The 12,467-nt window shown below is 41.9% G+C and overlaps 1 protein-coding gene across 1 annotated transcript; it reads left to right on the top strand.

The window, feature by feature from the left end:
• Positions 1-360: 360 nt before the first annotated feature.
• On the top strand, positions 361-10,633 carry TM7SF3 (transmembrane 7 superfamily member 3; the record flags this gene model as incomplete). The annotated part of the gene is made up of 11 exons (XM_010289182.1): positions 361-515; positions 2,257-2,407; positions 2,840-2,960; positions 3,750-3,921; positions 4,973-5,150; positions 6,434-6,520; positions 6,969-7,049; positions 7,780-7,932; positions 9,249-9,346; positions 9,729-9,891; positions 10,371-10,633. Coding segments are annotated over 11 exons (1,622 nt in total), but the record flags the coding sequence as incomplete, so codon positions are not given.
• Positions 10,634-12,467: the final 1,834 nt, after the last annotated feature.

Below are 12,467 nucleotides of genomic sequence, written 5' to 3'. Positions count from 1 at the left end.
GAGCAAGTAGTCCTCAGTATCCTCTTATTCACTCTACTGAATGTTACTTGCTGTTGACTGCACTAGCTGGTCAGCTGTGGCTAGTGTCTCTTGGTGATGAACTCAACTGTATCATACTGAGCTCCTGGCAGGCGATCCTGCCCCATGTGATTAGGTGACTGCCAGGCTGCATGGCAGGTTCTCTAGCTGTATCTGTTCTTGTTGTTATAGCTCTGTGTATAGTAGTCTCTGAAACCTTAATACAGCTTATGGGGTGAGAGTAGCATAAACCAACATGGTTTGGTTGAGTTTACAGGCTCCCCTTGGTAATTGTTTCCCTCTTGACAAAAAAAAGTAGATCTTCCTTTTCTTGTAATGCAGGTCTTCTTGAGCTCTCCTTGGGGAAATTCAGAAATGTGCTACTTAACCGGACTAATCCAGTGGAAGCTGTAATCAGGAACATTGCAAGCAATGTGACTGTCGTTATTTTTCAAGTACATGCCCAGCAAAGTGATGTGGTGATATCCTTTGATAAGGTATGGTAAGAGTGTCACTTCAGTTCTTAAGTGCTACTTTTATTTCAACAAAGGAGTTGTCTCTGGTACATGTAGGAAGATAGAACTAAAGCTATGTAAATAGTATGAATATCTTACCTGCATGGCTCTTACAGACAGTATTACTCTAGCTTCAGAAATCCTTTCTCGTACTTAGATGTCATAGCTGCTATTTTGGAGGACTGAATGCTTAAAGGAATTTTAGAGCTGGCTTGAACATTTTTCAAGACTTTGTTCTTTGTGGAGGTGGTGCTTTTGGCATGTAGCTGCTGACTACTATCCATCAGCTTGTCAAATTAAAAACAGGTTCATGATAAGTATTTGCCAGATACCTTATGAGCTAAACATGATCACCTTGGGATGTTTAGTTGTTTGCTGTTTATGTGGCTTGTATCTAGCCGATACAGATATGACGTCTTGTTACTTCAGCTGCGTGTCCTGAATTTAGCTCTCCTTTAGTATATGGAGAAATTCCTCCACACTATAGTGAAGGTGTCTACTTCTAGCCAACAATATAAGCATTTCTACTGCTATACACTAGCCTCAGTTTGTCCCGTTGTTACTGGGATGCAATCTAAAATACTGATTTTTATGGTGCTGTGAGGTCTTAAGTGGTATATGAGCAGAACGTAGACTAAGCTGAAGGTGGTAGATGGAGATCTGACAGCTGCCTTCCCGTTCCCCCTCCCCATCAGTATTTTCCAAATGAGGATATACTGAGTGCCAAGAAGTATCTTGAGAAGCTTGGGAAGTGAATAACCTGTAACACAAGTCACGCAAGCTGCTCAGTCTTCTTTGTACTGATGAAGAAGCCAGGATTACAGTGCTAAGGCATTACTGTTACGCCTATTCAGTCTTTGATTACCAGAGGTAGAATTTTTTGCATTCATGGGCCTTACCAGGCCAAAGACAGTGGTGCATAAATATGGCTGTACTGCTTTTATGGCTGGCCTGCCTCTGAAAATATAAAGCTGACCCAGACTTTAAAGCCTGCCAGGTCCAAAGTGCCTCCTTACAGTGTTGCCTCAGATAACTGTGGTCATCTTAGACAAAAGCACATTTTCCATGCTGAAAAATAGTTTTGACTGGAGGTCAATTGGTTGTTCCAGCTGTGTGTGTGATGCTGCCATTGCTGCCTGATCTTTCCTCAAGACCTCTGGTTATGAAAAGGATAGTGCTAGTGGGCACTGGGTCAGTAGCTGGCCTGGCCCTGGCCCCAGAGACTTGTCTGGCATGGCTAGTGTCAAGCCAGCTGTTATATGGTCATCTCCATTCTGATGGAGATAGTGAGGTGCTTTTGCACTTTGGTTCCCAGAATGCCCTTTAGTGCCAGTTATCTTACAACTTTTACTGAGGGATATTTCAATCCTTTTACATCTTTACTAGTCACTCAATTGCTGTATAGCAGTAGACTTCAACTAGCTAGATTTCTGTGCAATTTAGTTGTGATTATTAACCCTTTAGTAGTCTCAAACGTATCACTTGGGTTTTTGAGCCTGAACTAGGCATTGTGTGCTGTTGGAGGCCACTCCCTTTTTTCCAGCTCCTTTTTTTTCCATCTTCCTTTTTTAGCTAAGGGCTGAATGCCTCATCTGTGGCAACTGGCATTGAAATCTGTGCCCTACACATTTGTGGCAGGAATGTGACTCCTGTGCAATACCTCAAGCTGCAATGGAAACTTTCTCAAGAAAACTGTTTGTTTATGTAACTTGTTTCTGTCCAGAATCCATCTGTGAACAGCTCAGGAACTGGAGTAGACAAAGGACTGGTTTCCATCCTTCGGCCCCAACAGAGCATATGTACATGGTACCTTCGGTCACTGGATGCTGGCCAGGTGCTAAGCACAGCTATCTCCATTCCCTACATGGAGAAAGGTATGTTCTTATTACTTGTTAAGGGATACCAATTCTGCTTATTACAAGTTAACTATGAAATGAAGTGTTGACCTTTCATAGGTGATAGTCTTATGTGGTGCAAATGTATGATGTGGATGCCAGAAATTCTTTTGAGATGGGCTGAAAAAGTTTACTATCACTGCTGAATTGCAAGTTGTGTGTAGGATGTACTGTATGATCTTGTCACGACTTCAGCCTTAGAGTAGAGAACTGCTGTGCGTGTGTATTGGGACCTATATTAGACTGCAATGAAACAACTTGTGTTGTCGGCAGGACTAGAACCTGACAATTTTATGTGCTCAGCAAACAGACTGTGCCTGCAAGTACCTGCATTGCTGAGGTCTTAGAACTCTTTTCATGCCATGTAAGGGGGAAGTAAAAACTACTATAGCTGTCTTTTCTATGTTCTAGATCCTATTCCCGGAGGCTGCAATCTTGAATTTGACTTGGAAGTGGATCCAAATATTTACCTAGACTATACACTGGTTGATACACACATCAAGTTTGCCCCTGCGAACTTGGGATATACCAGGTGCGTGGAGAAACTTCAGTGCACTGAGTGAGACCTCCTTTGTTTTGTATTTGGCCAAGGTCATGAAGCAAGATTCTGCTGGAAAGGCTGACCACCCAGCTGCTGGCAGAAGTCTTATTTTGCTGCAACAAACTGAGAAGTAAATGAGGAAAAGGAGGAGAGGGAGAGGTTACAGAGATAAAAGATGAGGGTGTTGTCTTGTGGAGAGGTTATGCAACTTCAGATGTGTAAGCAGTCAGCAAATACTGTATCTTCCTATTCCTCATAATGACTTAATCTGTTTGAGAAGCAATTGTGTATTATAGCTGATTCTATACTTTTACTGGTACTGAAGTATGACAATGACCTAGAGTTTTTTTAATATTGAGACTTCAAGTTATAAGGCATTATTTTCTGAATGGTGCCTTGTGTCACAGGTGATAGGCAGGGAATGAGGAAGACTATATTCAGACCTGTGTATATATAGCATGCAAAAAGAAGCAGTAATGCTGTGATCTTTGCTGTTGTGACCTCTTGGAATTCTTGTGCTGGTTCCTTATGACCACTCCTAGGAAGCCTCTGTAAATGTAACTGCAGGTACCAGCACATACACTACCTGCATCAGGGTAGTTCTGCATAATACTGCTGTAGTCTGTCCCCACAAACATTTACAATGTGGTTTTGAATAGTTGCTGGTGTTAACCTGGAAAGAGTATAAGCCAAATACTGCCAAGTCAGACACATAACTGAAAACTAATGTTGATCTGAGGGCTTGTGATGGGCACGTAGCTGATCTATTTCTAATTGTAGAGGAGCAAACCCCCCATCCTGCGATTCGGGGACTGGTCAGAACTCCAGATGGCGACTGCACTATGATGTCTACCAGTACTTCTTGCCAGAGAACGATCTTTCTGAGATGGTACTCATGAGCCACATACGGAAGATGTCTGAGGTGCAAAGTATCAAAGCTAATGGCATTAAAGTAAGTCTGAAGCACTGGTGTACCAGGCATGTGGCAATGGCACTACCTTAAGTTTTCTCCTCCCCTGTGCTCATCTTCCTTGAGTGGTGACATGCTGATGCTTCAGGCTTCTTGCTTGTATCTGGGATTTCTGGCTAGAAAGTGTACAGTGAGTGATGCATGCAAAATGGAAACCATTCTCTCTTGGGATAGAGGTGGCTAGTGAGCACAGCCCGAAATGTGGCAGAATTGAGGCTTCTTGCAGTGGGTTCTAATGACTGGTCTGCAATGTGTTTCTATGTCTTGTGCTCTCTTCTCAATTAAACAAGCTCTTATTGCAGTGTCTTCCTGCTTTCTGAATACTACTTTAGCCACAGTGCTCCTTCAGTGATGTTGAGGCCAGCTTGCCTGTAGCAATGCTGCCACTGAGTGCCTGTAAATCCAGAAGTTGAGCCACTTCTGAAAAGATTGTACAGTCTCTGACAATGCATGATAGGTGCTGGGGACTGGCATCCTCAGGTGCTGAGAACTGGGCAGGGAATGAAAGGAAGAGGGAGGAGAGTGTAGTGGAACTGGACTAGAAACAGGTGCTATTTGGAGTGGCATAAAGAGATCTGATGTGCAAGAGCAAACACTTGCTGTACGTCTGCCTACCCCCAGCAAAGAGACTGGAAGGGACAGAGAGGGGAGAATCTCGGTGGCCATGACCTGTCTAGCCTTGCTAGGGAGTAGAATGGCAGCCTTGCCTGCTTCAGAGGCCGGACCTGGCTTAGCAGACTGACAGGGAAACTGAACTATGTCCTCAAATGGGGAGGAGCAAAACATATGAGTGGGAGAAACTTTCCCCGTCAGAAAAATATAGGAATATTGTAGGAAGTGGAGTCTGTCCTGTGAGTCTTTAATGCCTCCATTGATGATACTGAGAGGGTTTGGAATAAGAGAGCTCTTGCCTGCAGTTCTCGCTGATCATCATATTTGAGCTGCCGAGTATTCCCTCATCTGTATGGACACATCAACATGCCAACAGTGACAAGCAGTTCCTTGCAATTAAAAATACTCTGTACTGTTCCAGATGCTCACACTGACAACTGATGACAAAACCAATGTCTACTTTTCCTCGCTTCCTGGACAAGGTGTGATCTACAACGTCATAGTATGGGATCCTCTTTGGAATACTTCTGCTGCATATATACCTGTGCATACATATGCCTGCAGCTTTGCTGACCTGGTGGATAACTGCTCTTCTCTCAGTAAGTTGGGACTTGCCAACACATTTAAGCTTATTGTACTCCAACATGCTGAGTGGTGCTTTTGAGATTTATTTTTCTGTAATGTGTGACAGAGCTCTTTGTTCTACACTAGATGTATTTTGTTACTTTGACAGAGTCTACTTCTTGATTGAGGAGAAATTCTAGAATAATGAAATAAGACCAAGGAGAACTATTAACAATTGAAGGTTTAACTTTATGGAAGTTTAATATGTGGCTTGCAGATATATAGCTTTCAACTCTGTAGTGCTACTCTAGCTTTTCTCACTTGAACTGGATACATAATCTTAAATCACTTGTAGGACTATAGGTGCTGCATGTGAAACTAAGCTAGTAAAATGTGAACTAGATTAGTGTCCAGACTGACTTTTCTAACTGTGTTGGTGCTAACAGGAATTGGTAACTTACAAATATTTTAAAAGGAGATAGTCACCTAAAATAAGCATAAAGATGATGCCAGTAATAGCGAAATGACTACAAAGTCATGCTACTTTGTACAAAGCATGTACAAAACATTCTAATGATAGAATTTGAGCAGAGAAAGAGCAAAGCTGCCATGCCCATTATGGCTGCAGAGGGGACAAGAATAATGGGTAGAATATGGTTCATAAAGTAAGATGTGGTCTCGTGATTATTTTCTTATCTTATACTGTAACACAAGTAACTGTTGTCAAACTCAGTGTTGTCTTATGACAACATGAGACAAATTAGCTAGGCTAAACCCCTTTTCTCTAATGCAGAGAAATAGGAAAATGTGGCTTGCTTGTTTCAAATAGCTTAAATACCAGTAATAATTTTTCCTAGGAGACAGAGGTGAGCCATACTGGGATGCTGCTGGTGCTTTCTGTTGCATGGAGAGTATATTAAAGGGAGACTATGGCGAAATCTGCAGTAATAGAGGCTGCTGCTTGATCTTGTAGCACTGATTTTTATAGATGATTGGATGTCCCTTTTTTAAAGCTGAGCAGAGAATTTTCAGGTAAAGCTGTGTTAACAGCAAGTTCTAGCTACTTAACTAGCTGTTACAGAAACTTCAGTCTTTTGAGTAAGGAGGAAGCTCTTGATTTCTTAATCAGACTGGATTCTGTTAGAGGTCCTATCAAGATAATTGTTAGTTCAGGCATTGTGGTTCTGCTCATATGGTGTGTCTGAAGGAGTGACAGCTGTTAAGTTGTCAGACTTTGACAGCAACCTGACCTTACCTTAGTCTCATTGTTGGGACCAGTAGGTGGAATGCTCCACTAACCCTTTCTTTTTCCTTGTAGGCAAACTGTCTACCAAAGTATTCTTCACTGTTCTTGCTGTTCTTGGTCTCTTCACTTGCTATTTTGGACACAGGTTCTGGAAAACAGGTACTGAATGTTGGTTGTTTTTCTTATAAGTCTGGTTAGTATTTCATAGTCGTAACTTGCTGTGACTTAGAATGGTGGTACCATTACTAAGATTCACGTGATAGTGTTTACATGCCAATTAGGTCCACTACTTTGCTTTTACAGGATCAGAGCTTTTAAGCATGGAGCAAGAAGTTTCTGGTATGCAAAGAATAGAAATGTAGAACTAGGGTGCATGATGGGCAATATAAATATAAGTATGTAATTGTTTGACTATCTATTACACTACGTGAAGTACTTGAGGACACCCCTTCCCAGAACAAAGTGTTGTCTGGCTTTTTTTGTGCTTCTCAGCCAGTGAGCTAATATGTTCTGTTGTTGTAACATGAAGATGTCTGAAGATGTACTGAAGTGGGCTTGGTATGAAGTGATATGACAGCATACTAAATCTTTTTTCCTTCTTCTCTAGACTTATTCTTCATGGGCTTCATATTTGCAGGATTCTTCTTCTTTGTATTCATTACAAGGGTAACTGGCCTTGGTTATGATGGTGAGTAGATGTGTTGGGATACTCTGTGCTCTTCCCAAAGTATTGTTATGAATCCCTTAAGTAAAATCTCAGCTGTGCTTCTTGTTGGACAGCCTTAGGAAGCATAGGAGGATGATACCTGGGTACTTGAACTGAGCTCTGATTACCATAATAGCTGAATATGCAACAGAGTAACTGTTGCTTCCAACATCAAATAGCAATGCAGGATTAATAGCTGCAACTATAAAAGACGAATTTGAATATCTGTTCAAGGATGATACAGGTTTTTAGAAACTCTGTAAATTTGCAACATACTTCCTACTTCTTTCATAATGGTTGGATCTGGGTTTCAGATCAAATGCAAATGCCATCTGTAAAATGACAGAGTGGAAGATCTGCATCCTGCCTTTTAGACTAGCAAGAATGGTTCCTTTTGTCTTTGTCCTAACTCAGTTACTTTTTTCATACATCTGCATTATCTGTTGCAACCATAACTGCCCTGGGAACACAAGGGATTGATGTACACAGTAGCAAGAGTTTCATTCTAGTCCTATGCCACTCTTTCAGTAGCACATCCTCAGGTGCATGCTGGAGTCTAAGTGAAATGCAAGAGGTAAATACTGCCACTCTTGGCTTTTTGAAAAAATTTTTGATAGCAAAATCAAGCATGTAAATAAAGCTGCTGAGTTTGTTATTGTATATTGCAGTAATTGATGTTTTCAGTGTTGGAATTTCCCCTTTTCTTTTTCAGTGCGTCTTATGTTGACAGCAGTAGCTGGAATTACTGGAGGGCTTTTCGTGGTCGCAAGTTGGTGGAGATTTGGCTCTGTCCTACTCTGTATGTTTATTATTGGACTTGTGCTGGGATTTCTCTTTTCATCAACAGTCTTCTTTACTCCACTAGGTATGCATTGAAATAGTCTGCTGCAAAGTGCTGGCTATTGAGTGATGTGTCCCTGCTGTATTACAGGGACACTGCAAGGCTCCAAGGTGAATGCCACTATCTGGTTTATCTTGGTATTATATCTAACTTGCCCTTTCCAGTGTTGGGAGGAATAGAGATGTAACTGAAGCCTTCTTTCAGGTGTGCTGTAATTAAAACTACTTGGGGAATCTGCACTGGTGGGAAAAGGAAACTGCTTATTCTGCAGAGAACTTGGTGAGGCTCTTCCTACCTAAGCCGCATGTCATCTCGGCAGTCTGTGACACCAGCTCCACTTTAGGCACACACTTGTGGTCTATCTTGTTCTCTATCCAGAACAAGTTACAGTAGAAAATCTCCAGTCTAATTTGGAGGCTTCAGGCATAAAGGCATCGTGGATTAAGAAGAGCTCTTGCTGCTACCTTTTACCATACTACAACGCAAGGCTCTGGGAGCACTGCGCTGTAAGGGTCAAACTTGTATTTGCAGCTGGGTTGACGTCATCAGGGTCTTTAGAATGACTTTGAGAGAAACAATAGAAAAATCACTTAAAAGCAAGCAAGGCTGCTGAGCTGGAATCCTTCTAGGATATCAGAGCATCAGCCACACTGCTTTCTCTGTTGTAATTTTAAACTCTTGTACTTCAGATCCTTTGGTGGGACAGTTTTTATCCAGTAATTTGTGTTTGACTGGAGCCACAATCATGTGATAATCCATGCAGTCCCTGGTTGCTCTTCATTAGAGTAACATAGTGACTCAGCTGGGGATCAGCTTGTCCCCTCTGTTTAATGGACAGGCTTTAGAAAGGAGGATGGGGAGAAAAGTAGTGTTTGAGTGACTTAACTCTTCCTAAAGCCAGAAGAGTTTGTTGCCTTGTGTTGTTGTGATGGCTGCACATGCACCATACTCGAGTCAAACTTATATATGCATATTTATAGATTATAAACCTATACAGGCAATAAAATGGCTTCTTATTGGGCAGAAGTACTCTGGTACTTACCATTCTTACTAGATGAGTAACATATACTTCACCAAAAATCTTTTTTTGTGGACAAGATCTGCTGTCCCAACTTAGAGTACAGGACCTATACTCAACTGTGACAGTCTCTTTCTGTTCTTGTTTGAATAACTGTCGTACAATGCATCTTTGCATGTACTTTTCCACGCTGTACTCCAGATATTTCTGAATGTACGGAATTTTTTTGGGGGAAAAAAACTCATCCTCAACCACTTGCAAAATAAAAAAGGAAATGTTTTGCTAACTGGTAAATTATGTGTGGAATATGGTATCTTTGCAGGAGACTACAGGGTCTTCCGTGATGATGTTGTGTTCTGGGTGACCTTTTCTTCTGTAGCCTTGATGATTCCAGTGCTTTTTGTTGGCTGTCCAAGAATTGTAAGTAACATGTGCTGTCACCTTGGGAGGAGGGAGGAAGGGATGTCAGACTTATTAATGCAAAATGTGGTCCTGTGGGATATGTGTAGAAGACATAACACAGCTTCGTGAAGCTCAGCACAAGGCCAGCTCTTAAGGAACAGTTCCTGTTCAGCCCTACTTGGGCTACTTGGTCCATAAGCAAAGGAATGACTTTTTGCAACGTTGCACACAGCATCCACTAACACTTGCATTTAGTTGACTTCTGTTGTCTTAACGGGATGTCTGGATAACAGATGTGTACAGCTAATTTCTTGTAGAAGAACTGACACACAATACTGCCTTGAGGAGGTGGGAAATAGTGTTTCAGTCTTCTAAAGCTGTGTTTTTTCTCCCCTTCTAGCTGAACATACTGGCCTCTGGAATAGTAGGCTCTTATGCAGTGATCCTAGCTATTGCTTGTTATGTCTACACAAGCCTTGCCTACATCACATTAGACCTACTCAGAAGGGTCCTCAATGATTACTTCAGCAGAGCTTACACCAATGTCCCTTTTCAAACAAATGGTGAGTACTGCTCTTAATTTTTTTTTTAAAGAAAAACCACTGCCTCTTTGGTTCCATTGTAAACAGTGAGTGTTGAGGGTAGGAAGGGATGAAAGGAGAACACAGTAAGTACAGTGTGAGATTTAATACCGAGATGATAAATTCTAGTCCCCCAAAAGAAATACTGAGTAGACTCAAAGGCACTAACCTTCCAGCAGGTGTTATGTGATCGAGGCCCTTGTGAAAGGTGCTTCTCAGGCTTGGACTACCACCTTGCTGATGACTTTGCAGAGTGGGCAGTCAAAAGGCCTAATACAGTGACTGAACAGACTCATCTGAACTCCATGTGTGTTCTTGCCTCTGCATGGAATTACTCTAGGCATGTGAGGATGCAGAGACAATACTTCGTTCCTTTCTGTCGCTAAACTTGTTCGATGTTTGTGCTTGGGAAAGGAAGGAAGGTTCTGCTTTGATACAGGAATCTGTTTTCTCTTTTTCAGACTTCATTATCCTGTCAGTATGGACAATGCTGGCCCTCAGCGGAGTAACTGTGCAGCTTCGCCGAGAGAGAAGCAAAGTGCCCTTCCCGCCACACCCCTATCTCACCTGGAAGCGGGAAAGGGAGCGCAGAAGCACCAATGTCTTAGACCCTAGCCACCATATCCCTCCCCTTAGAGAGAGGATTCATAACAAGCTACTGCATATCAAAGAGTTTTTTCAGAAAGAGCAGCCAGCTGGTGAGAGAACTCCATTGCTTCTGTAACCTGCTAAATAACTGGTGGGAACAGAAAGAAAGAATCTAGGAACGGTGAGATGAGTGATCGCCAGCAAACCAGCCACTGGTGCAGGATTTGCCACTGCCAACTTGTCCTGTTTAATAAGAGGATCATATTTGCCCAACCTGGAAGAAAAGTTATCTATCTGGTACATCTATGCTGTTTTGACTCTTTCCTCAATGGCCCCCTCAGCCTGCTGTAACATGCCTATGTCTAGCTGCAGAATCTTGTACTAATGGTCAAGTACAGGTATTTATCTTGTGGCGATCTAGTTTGATGTTTAGGTATGTGAAGTATAAAACAGCCCTTAGAAAGCAACCTGTACAATGCTGGTTCTTCCCTCTCAGTGTGGAGACCACTGCTGAAATACTGCCTGACTTGCTCCTGAAGGTGAGTAGTCTGTCAAACTGCGAGGGATGAGAGATAAGGACTGTATGCAGGAGGATGTCTTCTAGCAGGAACTGAAGTATCACCTTCAAATATAGGTACGAAAATGTGTGGCTGCAGACTCAGTTGTTTCCATGAAGTATTACTAAACCTTGCAAGCTTAACTAAGTGACTTGAATTTAAACTGCACTGAATTAACTGTTGTAAGTGTGCACACTGGTGCTCAGGAAGCAGACCTGATCCAATATAAGAAGACTTTATCCCTTGCTTTTGGATGGTTCTGTAGCAAGCTGGTCATCTGGTCTCTGTGCAGAGATGACTGCTAAGAGAACACAAGAGGTTTGCCTCCTTGTTTGCTTTCTGAACAGCCTGTGACTTGTTTCTGCTCTGGTATAATACCTTTTTTGATGGTGCTGTCATAAAAGAAAAAACTAAATAAGCTCTTTGTAGCCAATGGCATTTTCTTCCTGGAATTGGTTGAAACACTAACTATTTTTATGTAATCAATATATCTTTTAATTTTGCCTTTAAGGGGTGAAAACAGCCTCCAGTTAGTAAAACACTGACCAGGATCCTTGTTGACTGAATGTGTTCCTTGCCAATTTGGATTGCATCTGCCCAAAGCAGAATGCAGTATAAAAACAGATAAGGAACCACTTTTGTGTTCAGTGGAGGATTGCAATCGCTGGCAGTTTATCGGCAAATTGTCAAAAAATCGGTGGCTTTATTCACTTCCTTAAAACCGAAACAAACGTCCATTTTCAAAATGCAAACTGGAGCATTGTGGTTTTGGTTCACATAAATGCACAAGCAGTCCTGAGACTGTCCTTGGTTTTACCTGCCCTTGCCCCCAGTGCCCAGTCTTTGTGTTCAATGTTTATGTGGCGATCTGTCATGCATTAAATGATGGTTGAAGTCTTGCATCCTGTATCTTGATACGGGTTATGATGGCTCTTCCATATTCTTCTCGCTATCTTTGTACCTTTAGTGTGGGCAGCAAAGTGTGTAGTCCTTCCTGTCTGAAAGTGAATGTCCGTTCTGTTACCGGAACGGAACCACCATGAGTGAATACCCTAGTGGTGGAAACTACTTTAAATTCTTGGTAGTAAGTATGCAAGAAACAATTCTCTGTATAGGAGACTGGCAAAAGAACTTTATCTGGGAACTTAGTTGAAAGCTAATTCTGGCAATAGAAAGGAATTAATGACTTTAAAATGACACTACTTACTGGCCATTTTTCCTTTAAGGAGTAAAAGCTTAATGACATAATATCTGAGGTGACTGAGCTTATCGTGATGGTTAGAAAGACAAATCCCATGATTGCTTGGAGCTGGAACATCTGCCTTAAACAGCAGAACAAGGCTGAAATACTGCAATTTCTGTCTTGCTTCACTGCACTGTTGTGTGGCACAAGGGGGTAGACGAGGAGCTCTT

This window comes from Phaethon lepturus, unplaced genomic scaffold, assembly GCF_000687285.1.
Source record: "Phaethon lepturus isolate BGI_N335 unplaced genomic scaffold, ASM68728v1 scaffold29766, whole genome shotgun sequence".
Taxonomy (NCBI): domain Eukaryota; kingdom Metazoa; phylum Chordata; class Aves; order Phaethontiformes; family Phaethontidae; genus Phaethon; species Phaethon lepturus.
The sequence above is the reverse complement of the archived record's forward strand: the minus strand, read 5'-3'. Positions and strand labels throughout refer to the sequence as shown.